Source organism: Embiotoca jacksoni, unplaced genomic scaffold, assembly GCF_022577435.1.
Source record: "Embiotoca jacksoni isolate LCO1_2020_lvr unplaced genomic scaffold, fEmbJac1.0.p SCAF_11, whole genome shotgun sequence".
Classification (NCBI taxonomy): Eukaryota; Metazoa; Chordata; class Actinopteri; family Embiotocidae; genus Embiotoca; species Embiotoca jacksoni.
In genome coordinates this window covers 9486337-9511378 of record NW_027185241.1, presented here as the reverse complement: position 1 = coordinate 9511378, position 25042 = coordinate 9486337, and the positions used below count along the sequence as shown (strand labels likewise).

The following is a 25042-nucleotide window of genomic DNA, read 5'->3' as shown; positions in this document are numbered from 1 at the left end:
TAGCGAGAAAAGGCTGCTGCCTGTGTCTCTACAGTTTGGACTCGTAAAGATTCATCAAAATGACATATTTGTTGTTGTGGATACTGATGTAGGCATCCAAGTTAAGTATGACTATGCTCATATTACCACTATCCTCCTATCTAATATAACAAAAGTCCATGGTATGTGTGGGAATAATAATGGCATTAAAGAGGATAACTTCAGGACCCCAGAGACGGTTGACGCTACCGCCTTTGGCTGGAGCTGGAGAGTTTCTCACCAGGAAGCTCAGTGTACATCAGATTGTAGAGACACATGCCCACGCTGCTCTGCTGAACTGCGACAGGAGAAAGATGTTACCCATAAATGGATCTTCCTGCATGAGTACCTATGGTCACCACAAAATCCCTTGTACCTGTGCCAGGAAGTTAACTACACTAAAATCTCCTCAACAGTCGGAATATTTGACCTGTGCTCTAGTAATGACACTCAGAAGACCCTCTGCTCCATCTTGGAGGCTCATGCCACTGCTTGGCAAAATGCTACAATCCAGATGGGAAAATTGAGGAACAGCGCATTCTGCCGTAAGTGATATTGTGTTATGAAGTCAGCTGTTATTTGTGACTTAAAATGTCTCTTGGACATCAACACAATTCATTAATTACAGGTGTCTTGTTTCCTCTCATTTTGTTATGCAGACATGCTTTCACACACGACTACGCTGACATCTTCCTAAAATTCCACTTATCATACTTGAGAGTTGTCAACATGTTATTTATATATTACTAGTGTCAGAAAATGTGTAGTTTTTATATTATTCCCCCTCTCTCCTGTCAGCCATGTCGTGCCCACTGAACAAACATTGAGTCCTGTGGTACAGCCTGCCCAGTCACCTGTGAAGCCCCTTTTGGTTCAAGCCTCTGCACCCTGGCTTGTGTGGAGATGTGCCAGTGCAACCCTGGATTCATCCTGGATGGTGACACTTGCATCCCCCTGTCCCAGAGTGGCTGCACTCACAATGGCAGCCGTTACTGCAGCAACCAGACCTTCTGGGCTGATGAGGGATACACTGAACGATGTGTTTGTGACCCCAACACCTGCCAGATACGGTGCTTTTTGGATTCGTGTGATCCTCATGAATTCTGTGATCTTCAAGATCGAGTTAGAAGCTTCTTTCCAGCACCCTCAACAGACATGTATGTACACATAATCACCTTTAATTGGTATGATTATGATTTCTGTGGCACCTGTCAGTACCAGTGACTGGGAATGTGTGAAAAGAAACAAGGCCTTGATACCATTCTGGTTCATGTACAGACAGATGGACACTTGGAGTCAATTTGGTGGTCAATGTGAGTGGTGTGCTTGTGAAGCTGAACAGCAAAACCACTGACAACATAGAGGTGAGTGCTAGTATCAGGTTGTTTTGAAAATATCACGGAATACATAGGTTTTGACACAAATGGGTCAGAAAAAAATCACATCATTAGATTTCTTTTGAAAATGTTTCCTTGCATTGATTCTCAAATGCAATTTTGGCACCCCCTACAGGTTGATGGTGTTAAGAGGAACATACCCTGTGCCCTAAGCCTTACTACACTGGCTTTCTCACTGGAACTGCACACTTACATTTACACGAGCATGGGCTTTGAATTTAGTCTTGGCATAGAGAGAACAGTAACCATACGTGTCCCCAGAAAATATGCTAATGATACTTGTGGCCTGTGTGGAAACTAAACTCGGATCCTACTGGTGACCTCATAGCAAATGGCACACAGGAGCATCTCAGTCCTGATCATTTTGCAAAGCTGTGGGCAGAGTCCTTGGTGTGTGGAGGGCTGTCTTGGAGGAAGTTCATCTGAGCGTCTGGCCCGCTTCTCTGACCCAGAGGCTTGCAGGAAGATTTTGGAAGTTAATGGACCATTCAGAGACTGTCATGGTAAAGTGGACCCCTCCAGCTTTTACAAGCGCTGCATCAGTGACCTGTGTCTTCATGGAGGTCTTCAGCCTGCACCGTGTCACTCTTTGGCAGATTATACTTCTTTCTGCTTTTCCCACAAGGCTACAGTTTATGCCTGGAGGAGTCTTGGATTCTGCTGTGAGTGTTAATGTGCTCTCAGCTCTGTTGTGCAAGTGAATTAAATGAATATCTCTTACAATTGTAACTATGCTGTTTAGAGTTCAGCATCATTGCACACCAAATGAAATATGGAGAGACTGCAGATGCCTCTGCAAGCACATAACATTTCATCAGGTTTAGGTTGTTGATATTGATAACTGAAAATGAGGAAATGAGAATGGAAATGATTTGCATACAAATCAAATATATGCCTGTAGGCACTTAATGTAAAGTTTGTTTCCTTCTGTATTTATAGCAAGTTGGAAATTGAAGTATAAATCAGATTGTGTGCCCATTAGTATTGAGGCCGCAACCGTTCAGGTGCCATTGGGCCACTAGATGGTACTAATGCATCACTGGTCAACCCTAACCTTTACAACATATTTCTGTCTTCCTCCCCTAAGTGACTGATGCATCTCTGCAGACCTGTCTGGTCCCTCCAGTACCAGCTATAACATGAGTTCTGCCTCTGTTCACCTGTGACTCAGCTCGCAGAATTACACATTTGAGATGCCTCCAAACATTGGGGAGCCGGTTTAGCTCACAGTGGCAACATCTGTGTCAGTCCAGAAAACTGGCTGCTTTCACCACGGCGAATACCTGAAGGCAGGACAGGAGGTGTCCTCATGCAAAGAAAGCTGTTTATGCCATGATGGGGGGACAAATTACTTGTCATAATGTTTCCTGTGGAAAGGATGAAGAGTGTAAATCTTATTAGGGGTGTTCAAGGTTGCCACACCAAACCTAAAGTGGCACGCTGCTCCGTTGATGGATCCTGGTACACCACGATTGATGGAAAGGCGTTTTAATTTTATGGTTCATGTAACTACACCTTGGTGCAGACATGCTCTCTCAAAAAAATGGATGTGGTGCATATTTTGATAGCAGCACAGGGCAACTGCAGTCATGGAAGGCAGATCTACCTGCAAGCCAATAACATGCATTTAAAGACATCAATAGCTTTTCCTGGAAGAATTCAGGTAATTGATGTAATGACTTCACTACCTTCAACACGATTTATTAATCTCCATCATACAATCTGTCCTGTATATAATGACGAAAGGTGAATTATTTCTTCCTCCCAGGTAAATGGAGTTTATGAAAACTTGCCATTCTCCCAAAACAAAATCACAGTTGATCTGAAAAAAACTGATAGATAACCTTTAAGGCCCCTCAATCAATTGAGCTTATTTCGGACCTACAAAATCACATTCTAGGCAAGATCGCAGACATTTACCACCAGGCAACCTGTGGCCTTTGTGGAAACTACAATAATAATCCCTTAGATGACCTGCAGCTTCCCAATGGAACTGTAACCTCTGATCTTAACATGTTCAGGCCATCGTGGAAAATGTTTGATACTTACTCATCCTGCAGCGACACGTGACGGTGCTTGTCAAAAGTGTCAGTGCCAGAAAACACTTCTGACCTGCGCTGTGGTCTTCTCACGCATCCCGGGGGACCTTTCTCCACTTGTCACAATTTAGTGCACCCACAAAAATACTACTCATTCTGCATGAAACATCTTTGTGCAGCAGAGGGACAACACTGGGCCTTGTGTGATGCACTGTGGGCCTATGATGCCGCACGTAAGGAGGCAGGGGGGATGGTTGACGTCAGGATGAACACCACAGGCTGTGTGATAAGTCAGACAGCTTGATTAATTGTGTAATGCCATGGAAAATGGAAAATGATTAAGTGCAATAATATACTATAATTTAAGATATTTCTTGTTTGTTTTACAGCTCATCAGTGTCTTCAATTCAGCCACTACAGCCAGTGCCAATCCTTGTTCTGCACTGTGTCCTGAGATTAGCCAGTTAGTGCGTTGCTCACAGTACTGTGAGGAGGGCTGCCAGTGTGATGTGGGACATCTTTATGATGGCCATGCCCATGTGCCAACAGAGCAGTTTGGTTGTGTCCAGGATGGGAGGAGCTTTAAGGTCAGAATTACTGCTTTGTGTGCACTCTATCTGGGAAATGTAATTACTTCTACACATTTACTGGAATGGGGCCATTAATTTGCAATATTGTGATGAAGTATCCAATTCAAATTGATATTTTACCTCTTCTTTTATGCTTAGGCCTCTGAGAGCAAACATTTACAAAACTGTACTGTTAAAGGCACCTGTGGTCCTCCATTGCATAGTTGTGTAGTTTCAGATGCAATCATAGGCTGTAAAAAAGATGGTAAGCATCTGAATTAAAGAAACGTTTGCTTGCTGGTTCTGTTATTCATTTTCATTTTAGTAAAACTAACATTGCTATATTTTTCTTTTAAAGCAGAGCGAAACACAGATCCATGTGAAGGAAAATGTGATGACACTGAAATATGTTACCGGAGCAGTGGTCTGCCTGTTTGTGAGAGCCACCAGGGTCCTCTGCGCTGGGCTTGGGGAGGCCAGCAGCACTACCACACCTTTGATGTACTCAACTATAACTTCGAGAGTACGTGTACCTATCTGCTAGCAGCCAGCAAAGGAGCAGCATGTGGTCTAACACCCTTAGTGTCCAAGAAAAATGAATGCTGTGGCAGCAGAGATGCATCCTCCACACAGGTGGTGACTTTACAAGGTAATGGGTACAGCATCCAGTTCAGTAGTGAACAGGAGAGCATAAATGTAAGCATGTCATTTTATGAGTGACAAAGCTGCTCGGGTTTTACTTGCTAATGACGCTCCCTTTTTATTTCCAGGTTAATTGTATCCCTGGCTACGTTTAAAGATTAGAAAGGTGATGTGGCCCAGTATCAGAAAGAACTAGGACCGCAGGAGCTCAGGAATGGAACGTCAGTAAAGAGGCACAACGCAGGAATGACATTTTCATGAACTGTATTAACAACTGCAGTACAGATGGTTAAACAACAAATGGCAAAATCCCCCCCTGGGTCCAGTCTGTGATTGTCAGTTAGCGGATTGATCGCTGGCTCGACCAGTGTTTGTGTTTTTGTCCGTGAAGTGAAGAAGGGAAATCCACTCTCAAATAGTTGTTAGTCTGAACGATCCTCCTCAAGGACTCATCGGTTGAGTCGCCATCCAGTTAACTGGAATATCTTCTGCTGGATGTTCTTCTTTACCAAAAAAAAACCTGACCTCCATCCAGGTCACACATTCATGAACAATTACATCCACACATAGTTTACACACAGGTCTCATTGAACTGCTGCACTCAGCGTGAAATGTCAGCTGTTGTTAAAACAACCTCTGCTTCAGATCACTGTTAATCATCTCTGTTGTACAACATAACAGTTCTTTAAGCTCAGGTTCAGTACTGAATTAATTAAAAATGCTTAACTTTAAAGTTATTGGTCTTCCCGACCAGAATTGACCTTGATTTAAGGTTGAAGACAACATGCATTCAATCCCACATCTTTTCCCACAAAGCGCACAGCCTTTTCAGCAGTGAAACGCTGAAAGCTCCGTGAGAAGAACTGCAAAAAGTGAATAAAACTAACAAAATAAAACAATTGTACAGCTAAACTTTCTTTAAATCTCTCCTCTACAGAAATATATGGCTTCACGCCAACAGCACGTGACCTTTACGAGGTTTCATTCATAGTTCACGAGCGCACGGATCACGGTTTTGCGAGCCACGTTTCCCCTCACACCACATGCTAACACTATTAGCATTCATCTATGACATTTAACATTGTAAAAGTTAGCATAGCCGCAGGCGGATTTTTTTTTTCCGCTCGTCTCAATCGAGACGTCTTCAGCTCTTATCAACTTCTCAGTGAGAAGCAGGAGAAAATGTCGCACGTGAAAAGCCACAGGTCAGACACTCAAGTGACAGGCTCGAGATCAGCTTGCAAGGAGAGGTGGAGACCCGCCTACTAGCCATGCTGCACCACAACAGATCATTTCATTGGCCCATCACAGTGTCAATCAAAAAAAAAAAAAAGAGCGTCTTAACCCTTTCTACGCCAGCTATTGCTTTTTCAAGTGCTTCTGTAACCCTGGTTTCATCAGCAATCCAGAGGGATGTGTGCGTCCACATCAGTGTGGCTGCCGAGGCTTCAGAGATAAATACCACAGCCTCAATTGTCTGGGGTCCAGAAAGTTGTTCTGGATCCCAGACAACTGTGGTCAGCTCTGTATCTGTGGACCGGCTGCTGGAGACCTCCACTGCAGGCCAGACCCCCGCCCCCAGAGGAGTGGTCTGCAAGCAGTGACGTCACAAACGTGTGTATCAACCTGAAAACTCCCTGAATTGTACCATCATCACTGGGCTGCATTTTACAAAGTTTGATGGTCATAAATTTGACTTTCGGGACAGTTGTATGTATTCATTAGTTGAAACCAACACTAATCTAACACCATTCGATATCACTGTCTCTGATGCAAGTTGCTACTAAAGGTTTTTTCATAGCCTCACCTTAACCCTCTCGGTCAAAGGTTTGATGGTGTTGGTAAGAAAAGACGACCCAGGGAAGGTTTGGGTGAGTACTTTGCAGGATTTTATCGGCACAGTTTTAGAATGAACCATTGTATGTAATTATAATGTTTTATGTTTCTGTTTATTCTCAGGTTGATGGATTATAAAGTCTTTACAATATTCTCAGCAGACAGGCCTTGTAAATGCCTACAGCAAACCTTCATCTTTCGTCATTCAAACTGATGTGGGATTACAGCTGATCGTCAACAACACCGGCACGCAAATGGTTATCCTCCCCAGCAGTTACAGTGACCCACATGATGACCAAATGATGCACAGTGAGGAGCTTTGCCCAGAGTTGGAGGTCTCAAGAAGTGGAGACCTGCAGGTCCAAATGTCCCTATAGACTGAAACATTGTCCTATTGAGGCAAAAAAGCTTTTTGAAGGCAGGAATCTTTGCTCAGTGTTGTTGAATGAGCTGGGGGCTATTTGCAGACTGTGCATCAATGTTAAGTCCCAAGCCTTTCTTCCACAGCTGTGTAGTAGATACCTGCTCATATAACGGACACTACTCAGCAGTTCTATTGCATCTTATGCTGCTGCCTGCCAAGCAGCTCAGTTGCCTATCAGGCAGTGAAAGACTGACACTTTCTCTGGTACATAGTTCAATCTGTTAATCAGTTAAATTTATGAATCCCCTGAACCCTGACAAATTGTAAGTACTTGAGGATGCACTAATTGGTTTTCAGGCTTTTATAGACCTTTAACACAAAGAAGCAATTGTAAAATGTCATGACAGGAAATGCCCATATTTGGAAAATGAATAGATGGCATGTTTACATATGTAGAGAGTCAATGTCCTTAGGTCACACCCAAGCTATCACCTGCTCCACTGGCTTCAGTAATTTGCTACAATATCTCAGATAAAATGTCTTTTATGCTCTTTGTGAAATAATGAAGTGTGTTCCTGCAGTTCAAATTCTTAGACAAAAACTGAATCCACTACAACACTTGCTGTTTAGTATTGACATTTTCAAGATTTTAACAAAGTTAACTACATTTTAATTTCCTTAAATGGTTATAAGAATGATTCACTGCTCACAAAGTTTTGGCCAGTCCACATTTAACATTTTGAGCCCTTGTTCTGAGCTATATAATAAAAAGGCTCAGGGTTTATTTCGGTGTGAACGTCTATGTAGGATTAAAGTGTGATGTTTGTACAATATGACATGTACTGTATACTTATAAAGAAGTAAATCATGTTAAAAATGTGTCATGAACTAAAGTATGACTTTTCCCCTCTCTCCCTCCCTTGGTATGTCATGCCCTAAGAATAGCCACTATATGCTCTGTGAACTACAATGTCCTGTTGTGTGTGTTGAGCTGTCCTCTCCAGCAAACTGCAGTGGAAGCTGTGAGGAGGGCTGTCACTGTGATCCTGGCTATGTCCTCAGTGATGGCCGGTGTGTGCTGGTTTCTGATGGTGGCTGCATCCATGAGGGACAATATCATCCTGCTGGCCACTTCTTCTACACTGAGAAAAGCTGCCAAAGAAGAGAAGTCACCTGCAGCCCGATGGAAAGTTGTACAGTAAAGAATAGCCTTGACTGTCAGTATGGACTGTGCCAGGTGTTTCCTGGCTTTGGCTACATCACTTTTGATGGTGTTGTTCTGCCTCACCATGGAGCTTGTACCTATGAAGTGTCAGCCCTCTCCTCTAAAGTCGTACATGATTAAAGTCTGCTACTTGGCTTTAAAAAGGATGGCAGTGGCATTTTCATAATAAGCCAGCTAGAGTTTAATTTGCCTTCACTGGAAGTGTCCGTTGACCCTCAAACTCCTTGGAAAATACAAGTAAGTTCTGCAGTCTGTATTAATTTGTGTTTAAGCTGCAAAGATATTGTGAAACTTACTTGTCTGTGTACTTTCAGATAAACGGAGAAGAATGCAGCCTACCTTTTGACAGTTGAGAACTTAAAGCATCCCAAGTTGTCAGTAAACTAATAATCAGCACACCAGTTGGAGTAGGAATTGACTTGTCCTCTACCCAATACCTCAGGTTAACTCTACCACAGGTGTATGACACCTCTGATTCAGGTCTCTGTGGGAACTTCAATGGGGACAAATATCATGACTTGCAGCTGAGAAATGGTCATCTTGCCAAAAGCTTTTCAGAGTTCCTGCACAGCTGGGCAGTAGCGTCTCCTGGCCAGTGTGCAGTGGTTCAATTTGATCTCTTACCACGGTCCTTGAGATGGCAGCTCCTCAATGCTTGTCACTATGTTTCAAATTCTCCTGCGAGGATCATCAATTGCCATACAGGAAGGTACAGTAAAGCTATAAATCCACTCAGGGTTTTGAAGGACATAAGCTGAAACTTCCTATTTTGAAAATGTATTTTGAAAGGTTTGTCCTAACTAAATCATTGTTGCATCCTAAAGGTGAATGGGCACTTTGTGTCACTCCCACACATTTTGCCATCAGGGTCGTCCCAGTCATCTGGTGTAAACCAGGATAAATCAGTGGTCATGGTTATCCTGAGGAGAGAGGCTGGGCTGGAGTCGGAGTTGGAGATAGAGACTGGAGTTACTATGGTGACAGTCAAGGTACCGCTCTGGTATTCAGGCAAATTGTGTGGTCTCTGTGGAAACCTTAATGACCTGCACTCACACAATTCAGTCAAGTCGTAGGTTCTCCCCGACTTTCCTGGCTGGTAAGTGATGCTCTCCACAACAATAGCATTGTATTTCACGAATTAGTGTATATGTTTAATAGTGAATTCACCAATGAATTATTTTTCTCTTTTCAGTGGCTTCACTGGATGATTGGTCATTTTAATGTTCTGAATAATATTGTCAATGTCTTTTTTTTTTTTAAATATAACAACAATTAAACAACTTTGTGTGGTCTTTCAATTAAACCCATTTTACATGGCCCTCTTTCCAGTTAGAGCCTATTAAACATTGGCCACACTTTATTTCAGAGGCAATGGGTCTAACAAAATAGAAAAACAGTAATGAGAGCACACCTTAGTCTTAATCCACTCACAGCGATATGTGTGCAATAACTAAATTACGCCTTACTGGTGCCCCTCCCAAGAACTGAACCAATTCAATATTTGAGCTTTTGATTACTTTTAAAACTGACTCGTGTCAAAATTTCCGTGCTAAGTTATATTTACTTTCTTTCTATTACAAATAATTGTTGTACCCACAAGTACGTGCTGTTATTCTTTGGCTTAGACACAATACCAACAGAATCCGCCCACTTAGCCCAACTACAACATTGTTACTTTAATGTATGACGCCTCAGTTCTGTGGAAGCATCCGCCAATTTTGCAAGGTTTACACAGAACACTTACAAGGATGATCTGGCATGAAGGACATAGTGTGAGCATGGGAAGAAATTCGCAATGCACCTAAAACACATGACATCAAAGACTTAAGTGGCCAAAAAGAATTTCAAAAGTAAAGCAAAAGAATTAAGAATAAAGAGGGTAAATTAACATACTGATTAAAATGTCAATATGTGACATGGCACGCGCTAATACATATAGTCCATGTTCAAAACCCTTCCTTCTTATCCAACGAGACTGTTTGAAAGTCTACTCAAAATGTTGAAGGTAATTTCTGATTTTTGCCTTGACTAAAATGATAATATTTGGTTGGAAAAGAAAATAGAATACAGCTGAATGTGGACAAATAATTTAAAAAAAATATCTGCTGTGTGTTAAATATCAAATGGTAGTGGGTTAAAAAAGTAATAGAATTGAGTCATGTTGCATTGATCTAGCTATAAACTCTTTAATAGCATTAATGTGCCAATAATACAGTATATTATCCAAATGCCCTTTTCAGTATTTTTTTAATTTTCCACGTTAGATAAAATGAGAATACACTTTTATCATCTAAAGAAGAATTTCTTTAGGTTTGTAGAGTTAATTTTTTCCCTTCCAACACAAAATGTAGTATTATCCATATCGACAGTCAGGTAAAGATTTCCCGTCAGCAGTTTTATGTAAATAAATTACAGGATGAACAAGGTGTGTCGCTACGATTAAACATAAACCCTCATCCCATAGATTTGCATTAGACCTCAACTATATCAACATACAGCAGGACCTTGTAGTCACTAACAAGCTCTGCCTTAATTTGTTTTAGAGGGAGGATGTTGTTTTTCATATCTGTTGGCTTTGGGGTATTTTTTTTTATTGGTTGGGGCTTTTGTATAAAAGGAGCTGTAAAAAAAAGAATGATCACATGAACGCCTTTTAGCAGGTAAGAATGCTTCAATTTGAGATTGTGTCAAATTCAAGCTTTTATCATTGAAATAATATAACTTTTAAATACTACTTTTAATAAAACAAGAATGTTTCTCTTTCAGCCATGGGCACCCTGTTGCTGCTTTGTGCTTTGGGGGCTTTACTCACTTGTAAGTATAGTTTATCATGCTATGATATATTTAATTGTGGCAAAACCCATTCAATTTGTATTGTGATGTATCTGTTCATGTCTTCTTTCCAAATGATAAATAAGTTAAACTGTGACAAAAAAAAATTAAATTCAGGAAAACGTTTTTTTTTTTTGTATCTGTTAAAATTCCAGACCATTACTGTGAAATCCAACTAAAATGTGAGCAAATCAGAACTCTCCAGCAGAATGTGAAGCAAAGTGATTGTTCAATTTGAAACAATTTATCCAGGTTGTGAACCCCATCAGTCAAGAGCATTGTTGTGCAGCCATACCAGGTGCTTGTGTGAATGAGGCAGAATGTTAAACAGGTGAAGAATATGCGGGTGCAGCACATAAAGGATAGCTATCTAAATTGAAATTTGCTTTTGTTGGGAATAGCATTTACCTTTAGCTGCTATTGAGTTGGAACTATTAAAACTAAATGGGTGAAACAGGAGTGTAATCTAAATCCCCCAGGCCCTGACTGAGCCCAGAAAGTGGTCTTTTCACAGCAAAAGCGCAGATATTGATAATATTTCCATGATGCAATTATATTGTCTGTGCAAGTGACTTATTGAGTGCTGCTGAGAAGCAGTCAAGTGACTATTCCTCCGTCTAAATCTCTCACAATGGTTATCTAGGAAAAAAGCAATCCATTCATCCCCGCTTTTTAACTTTGAAATGGAGGCATTTTTCAGTCGCTTTCTCTGGTGTCATTTTGTTTCTTTGTACTGTGTATGCTATCCAAGCAGTCGCAAGCCAAGTTGTTGGATTGCTCATCTGTGAATCCTTTGATTGCTTTGGCACAAATAGTCTCATTAATTTCCAAATGCTTCTCTTGACATATTTTCTCAAGATTTGTGAAACACTGTTGCGCTTGACTCCTTAATTTTTTGGTAACTTGAAAAAAAGCCCGTCTTTTGACATGTGTTTTTGTATTCCCTTGCTCTCTCTCCATCTGTCAGGTCCATCTAGCGCTAGATGGGCAGGGAGGGAATTTGCCCTGTCATTTATGCAGAATTATGCTCGACACTCTAATCATCCTCGCTTTCAGTTACATATCAGTGCTGTTCAGGCCAACGCTAAAGTGACAGTAAAAGTACCTCCCTTAAACTTCACGCAAGTGAAAACTCTAAATGCTGGAGAGGGGGTCACCATCTGTCTCCCCACTGGTGTTGAGATGTACGACAGCAAGAAGTATTCCAACACAGTGCGCATTGAAGCTTCAGCAGATGTGACTGTAACCTCCTTCAACTCCAAGCCATTCACAGCCGACACCTCTGTGGTATATCCAACCACTGAGTGGGGTACAGAATATTTCATCTTTACACCTGCTGGATCGCCCAAAAACTCCTTTAAAGAATTTGCAGTAACAAATGGAAAAGACGGCAACAAAGTGGAGATTTTCCCAAAAGGGACAATCACGTTCCTGGGTCATGTCTACAAAGGGAACACCAAAATAGTCATAGATCTCAAGCCATATGAGAGTGTCCAGCTCCAGAGCACAGATGACCTTTCTGGCACCCAGGTTTCCTCTCGGCACCCTGTTGCAGTTTTCACGGGTCACACTTGTACGTGGCTTTTTTCAAAATGCAACCACGTTTATGAGCAGCTACTGCCAGTGAGCAGCTGGGGATCCAGCTTCATCATTCCTCCCCTGAGCTTCCAAAAGAAGTATGATAGTGTCTACATCCAGGCTTCCAAGCCCACCCAAGTCAATGTCCAACAGGGCAAAAATAAATATATTTGGAGTTTAACCAGGGGACAGATGAAGGAGATCCGTTACAGAAATCCTGAAACACTGTCCATTCAGGCTGATCATGGCATTCAGGTCCTCATGCTCTTCAATGGTCTCCGACTAAGCTATGACCCTTTTTTGATGACCATTATGTCCACCGACCGCTTCTGCTCTTCATACGCTCTAAAGGCTCTGAAGAAATTTGAAAACAAAGCCTTGATTGTAGCACAAACCAGTGCAGTGGCAGCACTGCGTATTGATGGTGTGAACCTGCCCCATGATGTCCAGTGGAAGAAGATTGCAGAGTCTGATTTCTCTTGGGCAGAGATGTCCTACAAACAAACCCCTGGCAGCAATAGACGCACTGTGTCCAGCCCCGGTTCCCCTTTTGCTCTCTACAGTATAGGAGTCAGTAAGAGGAATGGCTATGGTGCCCCAGGACAATGTATACAGTCAGGTAAAGTGCACACACTCACCGCCAACATTTCACATAAATGAATTGCAATGACATGCGCATTAGTTGTATAATGTTTTCCAGGGAAGAGAACTTTGTCCTGCAACAGTATCACCTGCAGTGCCAGTGAGGTGTGTAAGATGAAGGGTGGGTATCCCTCCTGTGTCCCCAAGCCTGCTACCTGCTGGGCTATGGGAGATCCTCACTACCATACATTCGACGGGCGCCGCTATGACTTCATGGGAACCTGCACATACATCATCACTAAGCACTGCGGGGAGCATGATAATCTCCCTGCCTTCGAGGTCCTCGCCCAGAACGAGAACAGAGGAAGCCTCAGGGTGTCATATGTTGGCCTGGTCATAGTGAAGGTGTATGGCATCACTATCACAGTAGTTCGGTCTGAGAGAGGTCATGTGAGGGTAAGGTTTCCCATTTGTCTTAGTAAAAGATGTTTTTTTTCTTTCAAATATCCTATATTTTTACATATGTTAAATATTGTCCCAATTTTAACCTGTATACAGTTCTGTCTTGAGTGATGTATTTTCTGTCTTCATTTTTGCAGATTGACGATAATCTGTGGAGTTTGCCAATAGCCTTGCACAATGACAAACTGATTTTGTCTCAGAGCGGTCGCTTTGTGGTCATTGAGGCTCATCTTGGTCTGAGAGTTCGTTATGATTGGGAACACCATCTTGTGGTCACAGTGTGCAGCACTTACGCTGGTAAGACGACTGGTCTATGTGGAAACTTCAATGGCAACCCCAATGATGACTTCACCACTCCCTCTGGCACTCAGGCAAGTGGGGCTGTGGCCTTTGGGAGCAGCTGGAAGTTTCCAGGGCTGAGGAAAGATGCTGCGTGCAGAGATGACTGCGTGGGTGGGTGTGATCGCTGTGAAAACAGCCTGATGAAGACTTGGGAGGGTGACTCGTTTTGTGGGCTAATCACGCTTAAAAATGGGCCATTCAGCAAATGTGTTGCCGCCGTTGACTCAGAAGCATACCTGGAGAACTGTAAATATGATTTATGCATGGGAGGTGGTCTTCGACATTTCCTCTGCAGGGCACTGGAGGCTTACACTGAAGCCTGTCAGACTGCTGGGATCCAGGTTGAAAATTGGAGGAAAATGGCACGATGCCGTAAGTAATGTTAACAAAATTAATGATGATTAATAAACATAATTTTGTTTTTGTTATCTATTGTTCGCAAAGCATTTATTACACTACTTTTTCTCCCTAAAGCTGCCAAATGTCCAGCCAACAGCCAGTATGAGCTCTGTGGCAGTGCCTGTCCTGCCACCTGTTCTGACCCGAAAGCTCCCTCCAAATGTAAACATCCCTGTGTGGAGACCTGCACCTGTAAGGCAGGCTTTGTTTTAAGTGGAGAAAAGTGTGTGCCTGCTGCTCAATGCGGTTGTACCTATGAGGGTCATTATATTCCTGCTGGGGAAACTTTCTGGGCTGACCGCGGCTGTACGCGATGGTGTAAATGTGTTGCTGGAAGCACACGTGTAGAGTGCCAGGATAAAGGCTGTGGGGCAGGGACGCAGTGCCAGGTGGTTGAGGGCATAAGAAAGTGCCAAGCAGTGTCCCACAGCACCTGCCGGGCCACAGGTGATCCCCATTATGTGACCTTTGACAAGAAGAAGTTTGACTTCCAGGGCACATGTGTGTACCAACTCGCTTCACTGTGCTCCAAGGACCCAGAGTTGGTGCCCTTTAAAGTCCTGGTGCAGAACGATCACCGGGGCAACAAGAGGGTTTCCTACACCAAATTAGTAGAGATCAAGGTGTACTCCCTCAGCATAGTCATTACTAAGACACACAAAGGCTTAATTATGGTAAGAAGTACATAATGCTTTGTTTATCAATTCTGTTTGGTCATACTATAATGAATATTTATCAAAGCATTTAAATACCACCGTGTGTTCTCTTTTAGGTGAATAATGAACTGGTCAACCTGCCTGTCAACCTGGAAGGAAAAAAGATATCTGTGTTTAAGAGTGGCTGGTTCGCAGTTATTACCACAGATTTTGGCCTCAAAGTTACCTTCAACTGGGAAAGTGCTGTGTTTGTAACCTTGCCAAGCAACTACATGGGAGCTGTATGTGGCCTCTGTGGCAATTACAATGGCAAACCCCACGATGACCTGACTCCGAAGAATGGTGACAAACCTGTCTCACAAGCAGATTTCGGTGCCAGCTGGCGAGTGGCCGAGATCCCGGGCTGTGTTGAAGGCTGTAAAGGGGTGTGCCCTGCTTGCGACTTTACCCAGAAGGTTCGATATGAAAAGAGAGATTTTTGTGGGATATTAAGAGACCCCGAAGGGCCTTTCCGTGAATGCCATGCCATGGTAGATCCAGCAGGCTTCTTTGAAGACTGTGTTTATGATGTATGCCTGTATAAGGGAAGGAAGGATGTGCTGTGTCAGGCTATTACATCATACACGGCTGCCTGCCAGGCAGTGGAGGCCAAGGTTGACAGCTGGAGAACCAGTCAGTTCTGTGGTGAGAAATGCATTCAGTTTAAAAACATAATTTCCCTAAAAGAAAAGGTCACTAGTATTTGCTCTAATTGAAAAAAGTCAATAGGTGTTTTTTTCCCCCTATTTCCCTACTTTTGTGCTCTAAATTAAAATGTCTCCAGTGAATGAAAAAAACCCAGCATTCTCTTATGTCCCTTATGCACAGCGGTGAAATGTCCCATCCACAGCCACTACGAAGTTTGTGGAATTGGCTGTCCAGCATCTTGCCAAAGTCTGGCTCCCCCTCAGGGTTGCCAGGCTTCCTGTGAGGAGGGCTGTGCCTGTGATGAAGGGTACATCCTCAGTGGAGATCTGTGTGTTCCCTTCTCACAGTGTGGCTGCCTCTACAACGACCGCTACTACCGCATCGGCCAAGTGTTTTATCCAGATGGGCAGTGTGCAGAGGAGTGCAAGTGCACACAAGATGGAGAGGTAATGGACACAAAAGTGAACAATTAAAACATGATAATTTGGTGCTGATCAATGTGATCTCACAGATCTCACAGTCTAGAAATTGTTTTGTTGGATTTTTTAATTTTTTTTATAAAACTTGTTTCTCAAATGCTTTTTTCAGGTTGAGTGTAAGAAGTTCACATGTGGCCCTAATGAGAAGTGTAAGATAGAAAACGGCATCCAAAAATGCCAACCTGTTGGGAAGGGTGTGTGCCATGCTGCTGGAGACCCGCACTACCTGTCTTTTGACGGGCGAAGATTTGATTTCCAGGGCACATGCACCTACACGCTCTCTCAGAGCTGTGGGCTGGAAGGTACACACCTGCAGGCCTTTTCTGTGCAGGTAGAGAACGTGCGGTGGAACCGGATGCAGAAAAAAGTGGTGTCGGTCACCAAGCTGGTTGCTGTGGAGGTCTTTGGCTTCTCTCTCATCATGAGGAACAACATGTTTGGAGTCCTGGTGAGCGACAACACTTGGTCGTCAATTGAATAAGATCCATATTTACTGAAGTTTATTATTTGATTTGTAGAAATACAGATGTATATATAATTTTCTAATCATGCAAAAGATGTATAAGATGATCTAATATATCCTAATTTTTGCATTCTTGACATCAGTAGATATTTTCTTAAAATAACGCCTCTGCCATTCTTTTAGGTAAATGGAGTGTTTAACTACCTTCCTGTGAATCTTAATGATGGAGAAGTGACAGTCTATAAACAAGGCAGAAATTATGTTGTTGCAACAAACTTTGGACTGCTTGTCACTTATGACCTGGTATATCATGTGACAGTCACAGTGCCTGGCAATTATCGTGGCAAGGTCTGTGGCCTCTGTGGCAACTTCAACGGGAACCAAAAAGATGACTTCCAGATGCCGAGCCATCAGCTCACCAACCAAGTCAATGTGTTTGGAGGGTCCTGGAAGGTCGCCATTCCTAATGTGGTGTGTGAAAATGGCTGTAAAGGAGATAACTGTCCTGAATGTGACCCGGCGCGCAAGGCTGTGTTTTCAAAGTCAACTTACTGTGGAATTGCTACAGCACCCAAAGGTCCTTTTGCAGTCTGCCATAGTAAACTGGACCCACAGCCATACTTTAATGACTGTGTGTTTGATGTGTGTGCTTCCAATGGTGATGGAAAGGTGCTGTGTGACAGCATAGCGGCCTACGCCTTTAACTGCCACATGGCAGGAGTGGACGTCAAAAACTGGAGGACGGCTTCCTTTTGTCGTGAGTGACAAAGAAAAATTTACTTTTTTATTTTCCATCCAAGTAAACCACTTATTATTTTTTTCCTACTAATACTTCATATGCGCATCTCTCATATATTTGTCCTTTTCTTATGTTACTTTATTTTAGCCATGAAATGCCCCGCTAACAGTCACTATGAGGTGTGTGCCGAAGACTGCACTGATTCCTGCCCCGGCCTCACAGAGATTGTTGAGTGCTCCACCAGCTGCACGGAGGGCTGTGAATGTGATGCTGGCTTTTTATTTGATGGACAAACGTGTGTCAAAGAGACTGAGTGTGGCTGCTATGATAATGGCAAAACTTACCAGGTACAATTCAGCAGCTTTGTCTGTACAAAAAGGCCACTCCAGATACAGCAATGTACACAGAATAGTTTTTAGTGTCAAAGTGGTTTAAGTAAATACTAGCAACATTGATTCTGATAAGGCTATAATGCCAACTTTTTTTTTCTTCCACATAAGCCAATTTGATTTTAAATGTGTGCATTGACGATTTCTCCAGAGACTTAATTAACCGATTGCTTAAATTTGTGATTCTGAATGAATATGAAATAATGTGAACCCTTTCTAACTTTACTGTGTAGTAGTTCTCCTTGTAAAATGAAATTATTTCTCTGTCACCAGCCCGGTGAAGTTCTGTATGAGGACGACTGTAACACAAAGTGCACTTGTAATCCAGCGACTGGTCTGGTCTGCGAAAAACACTCCTGTCCCCAAAGCACCAAATGCATGGTCAAGAAAGGAATCAGGGCATGTTACAACACAGGCAAGACACAAATACTGTACCTTTGTCTTATTAAGTGAGTAAGTACTTTAATTTGAATTTATTTAAAAAAATTTTTAATAAACTGCAAAAAACCCTTTCAGATCCCTGCAAAGATGCCAACTGTCGGATCAAGGAGACGTGCCGCGTTGAGAAGGGCGAGGCTGTGTGCGTCCCCAAGTACACAGGTGTCTGCTGGGCCTGGGGTGACCCTCACTATCACACATTTGATGGTTACAACTACGACTTCCAGGGCACCTGCAAGTACGTCATCTCAGAGACCTGCGGGGACCTGGATGGTCTCGTTCCATTCTCGGTCACTGAGAGGAATGACAATAGAGGAAACAAAGCAGTTTCCTATGTCAGGGAGGTGGATGTTTCTGTGTACGAATACAACATCACCATCCGCAAGAACCAAGTTGGTCGAGTCATGGTAAGATTTTATTTTGTTTGTCTGTTTGACCTGTTGTATTTCAGTACGTACTCTGTATACATTGTTCTGATTCGTGTTCTTCAGGTGAATGGGGAGCTGCTGAATCTTCCTGTAGAACTAGGTGACAATGAAGTGTCAGTGTTGCAAAGTGGGAACGCCGCAGTGGTGAAGACAAATTTTGGCCTTATTGTCTCCTACGACTGGAACTGGAAACTTGTCATCAAACTTCCCAGCAGTTACTACGGCAGTGTCTGTGGTCTGTGTGGCAATTTCAACAGCAACATTCATGATGAACTCCAAAATCCAGCTGGCAAAGCAGTCTCCTCTGTGGTGGAATGGGGCAAGAGCTGGCGAACGGCTGATCAGGATCAGGATCATTGCATGGACACATGTGAGAAAAACTGTCCTACCTGTGACAAACAACAGCTGAAGATCTACAACGCTGAGGCTTTGTGTGGGGCCCTCACGGCCACGACCGAAAGTTTGTTCAAGAAATGTCACGGAAAAGTGGACCCCGAGGCCTTCATGAACAACTGTGTGTATGATATGTGTTTTACCAAGGGAGACCAAAAGATGCTGTGCCAGGCATTGGCCTCTTACAGTCAACAGTGTCGTGAGGAAGGCATAATAATCAAGAACTGGAGGGAAAAGTTTGACTGCCGTGGGTATCTGAGAAACTCTTTTGCAAATTTGTTTTTTTTTGTGTTTTTTTTGGAGTTAATGCCTGTCTAAATTTAATTTCTATCCAGCAATGAGCTGTCAGCGTCACAGCCACTATGAAGACTGTGCCAGCCCATGTCAGCCATCCTGCCCCTTCCCTGAGGAAAAGCATGGCTGCAAGGAGGCCTGTGTGGAGACCTGTGTGTGCGATAAGGGTTACGTCCTCAGTGGTGGTGTCTGTGTTCCTGCTAAAACATGTGGCTGCTCTTATGAGGGCCGCTACTACAAGCCAGGGCAGCGCTTCTGGGATGATGAGGCTTGCGGTCGCCTATGTGAGTGTGATACGATCCTGGGCATGGTGACATGCCGCGAGGCTTCCTGTTCTGCCAACGAGAGATGCTCTGTAAACGATGGAGAGCGTGCCTGCCGAGCCATCAGTCACGCCACATGCACAGCCTCAGGTGACCCACACTACCGTACTTTTGATGGCCGCAAGTATGACTTCCAAGGCACTTGTGTGTATCAGCTGGTGGGACTGTGCTCTCAGCAGCCTGGGCTAGTGCCGTTCAAGGTGACTGTGCAGAATGACCACCGGGGAAGCAAGGCTGTGTCCTACACAAGGACTGTCAAGTTCTCTATATATGGTGTCACTCTCACCATCAGCAGAGAATACCCCTACAGGGTCTTGGTAAGTGTGGAGGTGGGGGTGTGGATAATGTGAAGCATACGGGTGATGTAATGAAATGGGTAATCTGTTTTAATGTAGATTTTTGAAGAGAAAAGAAATGGGACACAGCATGTAGTCACATTTGATAAAAATAAAAACAGCATAGATTCTCTGAGCCTCACTGAAATAAGTGGAGGATAATGCCTTTCGTCATTGTGATAATTCTGACATCACTCATGCTGCTCTGCATATATATTTAATTGCATATTACATTTTTGATCCAGGCAGACTTAATTAACTAAGATTTGACTGCACATTAGAATGGATTAGCAAGGTCCGCAGAATTATTAAATCTATAATCTCCGAAAAATATTCCTCTCTCCCTCCCTTGTTTTCTGTTCTTCAGCTCGATGGGCAGCTTGCTTCACTGCCACTGGATTACAATAATGAGCTGGTTGTGTTTCTCAGCGGACGGTCAGCTGTAGTGAAGACAGTGGCTGGTATCACTGTAACCTTTGACTGGCGGAGTAAGGTGAGTGTTACTCTGCCCAGCAACTACCAGGGTGCAGTCTGCGGCCTGTGTGGCAACTACAACGGAAAAGCTCAGGATGACCTTACCATGCAGAATGGCCAGACTGCCCCTAACGGAGCCAAACTGGGGGAGAGCTGGCAGGTGGCCCTTGCACCAGGCTGTTCGTCAGTCTGCCAAGGAGCATGGTGCCAGGCCTGTTCAGACTCCCAGAGGAAAGAGTACCAAGCCAAAAAGTACTGTGGTATTATTGCTGACAAGGCAGGGCCTTTCAGAGACTGCCATAGCCGTGTGGACCCAGGTTCTTACATGGAAGACTGCGTTTATGATGCTTGTCAATATCATGGACACCGTGAATCAGTCTGTGATGCTGTGGAAGTATATGTCTCTGCCTGTCAGAGCCAAGGAATCACCATCCACTCCTGGAGAACAGATACTTTCTGCCGTGAGTTTAAGTTTTCATTTAATTTTTGCTTTTTTTTAATTTAAAATCTCTCTTCTTAAACATCTTTTTGTGTTCCCTTTTCTCTCTTCTCCTCTTATCGCACAGCAATGGAGTGTCCCGCTAACACCCATTACACCCTGTGTGCCACGGGTTGCCCAGCCACATGTGGCAGCTTAACCTCCTTTGCTACCTGCCCCAGACATTGTGCAGAAGCCTGTGAGTGTGACGAAGGCTACTTGCTGAGTGGGGATACCTGCGTGCCTGTGAAAGACTGTGGATGCTCGTACGACAGCCAATACTACAAGAAAGGAGACATTTTCTACCCTGAGAACAAGTGCGCGGAGAAATGTGTCTGTGGAGAGAACGGGGCTGTGTCTTGCCAAAAGGCAACGTGTCGTCCAGGAGAAGTCTGTAAGCTTGTAAATGGGGTGAAAGGTTGCCACCCGGAGGGGCAAGGAAAGTGTGTGGCTTCTGGTGACCCTCACTACACATCCTTTGATGGACATAGATTTGATTTCCAGGGTACATGTGTCTATGTATTGGCCAAGGTTTGCGATGAGGACAAAGGCCATCTGACACCTTTCACTGTCACTCAGGGGAATGAGAAATATGGAAATGGAAAAGTGGCTGTAACCAAGTCGATTGCAGTGGTAGTCTACGGTTACGTCATTTACATCCAGCAGGGAATGCCTTGGAAAGTCATTGTGAGTTCAACAGCTTGATCCAAAATACTTTTGTTGTTGCATTTGGGCGCGTTTCTTTTTTTTCCCCCTTATTTTCTTAAAAAAGTTTCTCACACTGATTATGTTCTCCTCCCTTCTTTGCCCAGGTGGATGATGAACTCCTAAACCTTCCTCTGTCCCTGGATAATGGCCGTCTCAGAGTCACCCAGGAAGGCCGCAACATAATTGTCCGAACAGCCTTCGGACTGACAGTCCTCTATGACACTGTCTACTATGTTGAGGTGATCGTTCCTTCTACGTACCAGGGTAAGATGTGTGGTCTTTGCGGCAATTACAACAAGAAACGTGGTGACGATTATAGACTTCCTGACGGCAAACAAACGAACAACATTGATAACTTTGGGAAGGCGTGGGTGGTGGACCTGCCTGGGCATGTGTGTGGCGGATGTGGAGGAGAGTGCCCAGTATGTGAGCCTTCCAATGCCGCTTTGTATGGCAAACCGGACTCATGCGGCATCATCAGTGCACCTAATGGGCCTTTCAAAGCCTGCCACGGTAAAATTGACCCCGCAGCATATATGTCCAATTGCGTGTTTGATGTTTGTGCTGTGGGTGGCAACAAAGATACTCTGTGTAACAGTGTGCAAGCCTACGCTTTGGCCTGCCAGAGTGCAGGAGTTCAAGTCCAGCCATGGAGGAGCAACTCCTTCTGCCGTAAGTTGGACACAACAGCATTTTAGCTGAAGATTTATCCGTGTTTTCGGAACTGTACATTTTTCTGGTGAACATTTAAATTTCTTACAAATGTTGTCTCTTGTAGCGGCTTCCTGTCCTCCACACAGTCACTCTGAGCTGTGCGCTGACACTTGTGGTGGGACGTGTGCCAGTTTTAATGCCCCAATCACCTGTTCTGAAAGCTGTTTTGAAGGATGCCAATGTGATGGTGGCTTTGTTTTTGATGGCGCACAGTGTGTTCCCCTGGAAAACTGTGGGTGTGGGCACAACGGCAGATACCTGATGGTAAAACTTTACTGTGCTTTTTACTTTGTTGTTGCACATAATAACTGTACCATAATTGAAAGTTAGTCATGACAAAATAGTCAGCATTTAATAAAAATATGAATAACTTATATTGTTGCCATAATATTTACACAGAAATGGAGATGTAACAAATTCTACTCACTGTAAACAATGTATGTTTTCAGGTGGGCCAAGCAGTGGTGGGCAAAGATTGTGAGTCCAAATGTGTGTGTCAGGCCTCTGGGCTGGTGAAGTGTGACAAGCTGTCCTGTGCCAATGGAGAGGAGTGCGGGGTAAGAGATGGGGTCAGAGGTTGCCACGTCAAAATGGGCCATTGCACTGTCAACCAAGTAGGCCAGCTGAGCTCCTTTGATGGCATGTCGGGAGCGATAGGAGCACAGGGGGCATTTGAAATGGCGTCCCTGTGTGACGAAGCATCTGAGCTGTGGTTCCGTGTGGTTGTGGACGCCAGGATCTGCAGTAAAGGGGCATTTCCCACGATTGTCAATGTGTATGTATTCTTCAACGACACCACTGTAACAGTGAACAGCCAACATGTGACCTGGGTGAGAACTGTTAAAACCATTGACTTTTTGATGCAGAAATTGGTTTGTTACTGGTTTTAGTTTGTCTAATTCATTTTCTTTTTCACTTTATTTCCCCTTCTTTTCATCATCCAGGTAAATGGCAGGAAAGTGTCTCTTCCCAGCAAACTGACAAGTGAAGTATCTGTCCAAATCTCAGAAAGGACTGTGATCATTAAGAGGGCTTCTGCTGTGCGGATCACCTACTCCATTTCACAGAAGGTCACCGTCATTATTGACAGGAGCCTGTCTAGTAAAATGTGCGGTGCTTGTGGCAACTACAATGACAACTCCAAAGATGACCTGAAGACTGCAGATGGGAAAATCACCCATGATGTGTCTGCGGTTGTTGGCTCCTGGAGCGCAGGAGACTTTTCCAGATGGTGAGTGTTTGAAAGACACACCACAACATTTCCTCAGTATAAATGTGGTGGGCAAAGATATATTGGTCCATTTAGTTCTAGCACAGCGATAGACCTTTGCTTCACTACTTTCTCTCATCACGGTGCTCCTGATGTTAACCTTAATTGTTTTAATAACATTGCAGCTTTGCCTGCTTGTCTGCGTGTTTAACCTTCAATTCCAGTTAGTGTGAATGTTTTAATCTGGAACTCTATCTTTCTCTTTATTATGTAAACTGCAAACTTAATTTGACCACTGAAATAATCAAGTACAGATCAGCGCGAGATGGGACGGTGCTATGACCAGTCAACCGCTTATTCTCTTAACAGCAAGAACTAAACAAGGACTCCGCAGAGCCCTTTTAAAGGAATGAGAGTGTGGTTTTTAATTGCATTTGGTCCAATTTAATTAAGAAATGCCAGAGAATCCCCCATGGTAATTACTGATTAAAAAGCAGGTGAGGCTGACAGGCATGGCCATCAAAAGCTACCAAGCTTGCAATCCAATCACTGCTTGTCATCCAAGGACACTTAAGACTCATCTGGGTGCAATATTAATTTGGGCTCTCATCTTTAGTTTTGTGTCCTAGCCTTAAGTCAATCCTTTAGGGAACTGAGTTTTGTGAGTCCCCCTGCCTCTCTTTATTCAAAGTAGCTGACATTTTCTCATCACCAGACCCTAAACAGCGCAAGAAAATGCCCCCAAGATTCAGTGCTGTCCCTGAGTGTTTGCATATACTCTTTAAAAAATGCAATTTCAAGAAGTGTTGCTGGTAATCTCGGTTGTGCCAGAGTGGACATGACTTTACTTTGCACCAGTGCCCTTTGACTGAAGTTTTCTTTTTCATTGCAGTGGCCTGTAGAGATGTTGGCTCTGTTGTCTCTAAAGGCATCTGGTACATGGGTAAAAAAAATTAAGTTGTTTCCTCTCAAAAATACCCTCATTGAATAAAACAGATGTACAAATAATGCTGCTCACATCCCTGTGTTTTATCCCTTTTCAACAGGATGAAGACTGTTGCTTGTTTTAAGTCTCTCTCATCATACTTCACTACATCCTCTTGATTCATGAAATTGGTTTTGGTTGTTTCCTGGTGGTCTGGTCCTCTATTGTTCGCCCGGAGTTGGAGAGACATGCGGCTCATTCTTGACCAACATCTCCATCTAGTGGAGGAGGAAATGATGTCATCTTCATTCCATATAACTCCAGCTGATACAAAAGGTGTTCTCCTTACTGTTCTAACCAATCAATAAATGTTTTTATGACAACATGTGCTTAAGTTATTTGTGATTCCCAGAGAATGTACTCTGTACTTCGACAAAACCTTGAGTTTACTTTGTTTATCAGTCAAATTTTTAAATGCATCTTTGCAGTTTGTGTTTGGCTTCGTCTGCATCTGGCACAGCTAGGTAAAGAAAAAAAATCCTGTCACCCTGCTAAGAAAGCTATCTGTAGCCTAGTAAAAGTCCTCGGTGTAGGAGAGAAGTGATTTGTACAATAACAAAATTC

At 43.4% G+C, this 25042-nt stretch overlaps 1 protein-coding gene and 2 long non-coding RNA genes across 3 annotated transcripts; all 3 read left to right on the top strand.

Moving 5' to 3' along the window:
* Positions 1-1095: 1095 nt before the first annotated feature.
* On the top strand, positions 1096-1738 carry LOC138194352 (uncharacterized). Its single transcript, XR_011177921.1, has 3 exons — positions 1096-1175; positions 1297-1382; positions 1531-1738. It is a non-coding gene; the product is annotated as an uncharacterized lncRNA (long non-coding RNA).
* A 6531-nt stretch (positions 1739-8269) lies between these two features.
* On the top strand, positions 8270-8959 carry LOC138194353 (uncharacterized). The gene is made up of 3 exons (XR_011177922.1): positions 8270-8327; positions 8405-8799; positions 8915-8959. It is a non-coding gene; the product is annotated as an uncharacterized lncRNA (long non-coding RNA).
* A 1899-nt stretch (positions 8960-10858) lies between these two features.
* On the top strand, positions 10859-24801 carry LOC138191633 (IgGFc-binding protein). The gene is made up of 22 exons (XM_069138553.1): positions 10859-10904; positions 11890-13119; positions 13201-13538; positions 13682-14258; positions 14361-14959; positions 15058-15625; positions 15809-16074; positions 16217-16555; positions 16754-17327; positions 17457-17656; positions 17972-18113; positions 18215-18543; positions 18628-19204; positions 19293-19891; positions 20277-20844; positions 20950-21548; positions 21674-22241; positions 22348-22547; positions 22733-23113; positions 23228-23514; positions 24386-24436; positions 24540-24801. Exons 1-21 carry the CDS (start codon positions 10859-10861, stop codon positions 24393-24395), a joined length of 8997 nt encoding a protein of 2998 aa, XP_068994654.1. The 3' UTR covers positions 24396-24436; positions 24540-24801.
* Positions 24802-25042: the final 241 nt, after the last annotated feature.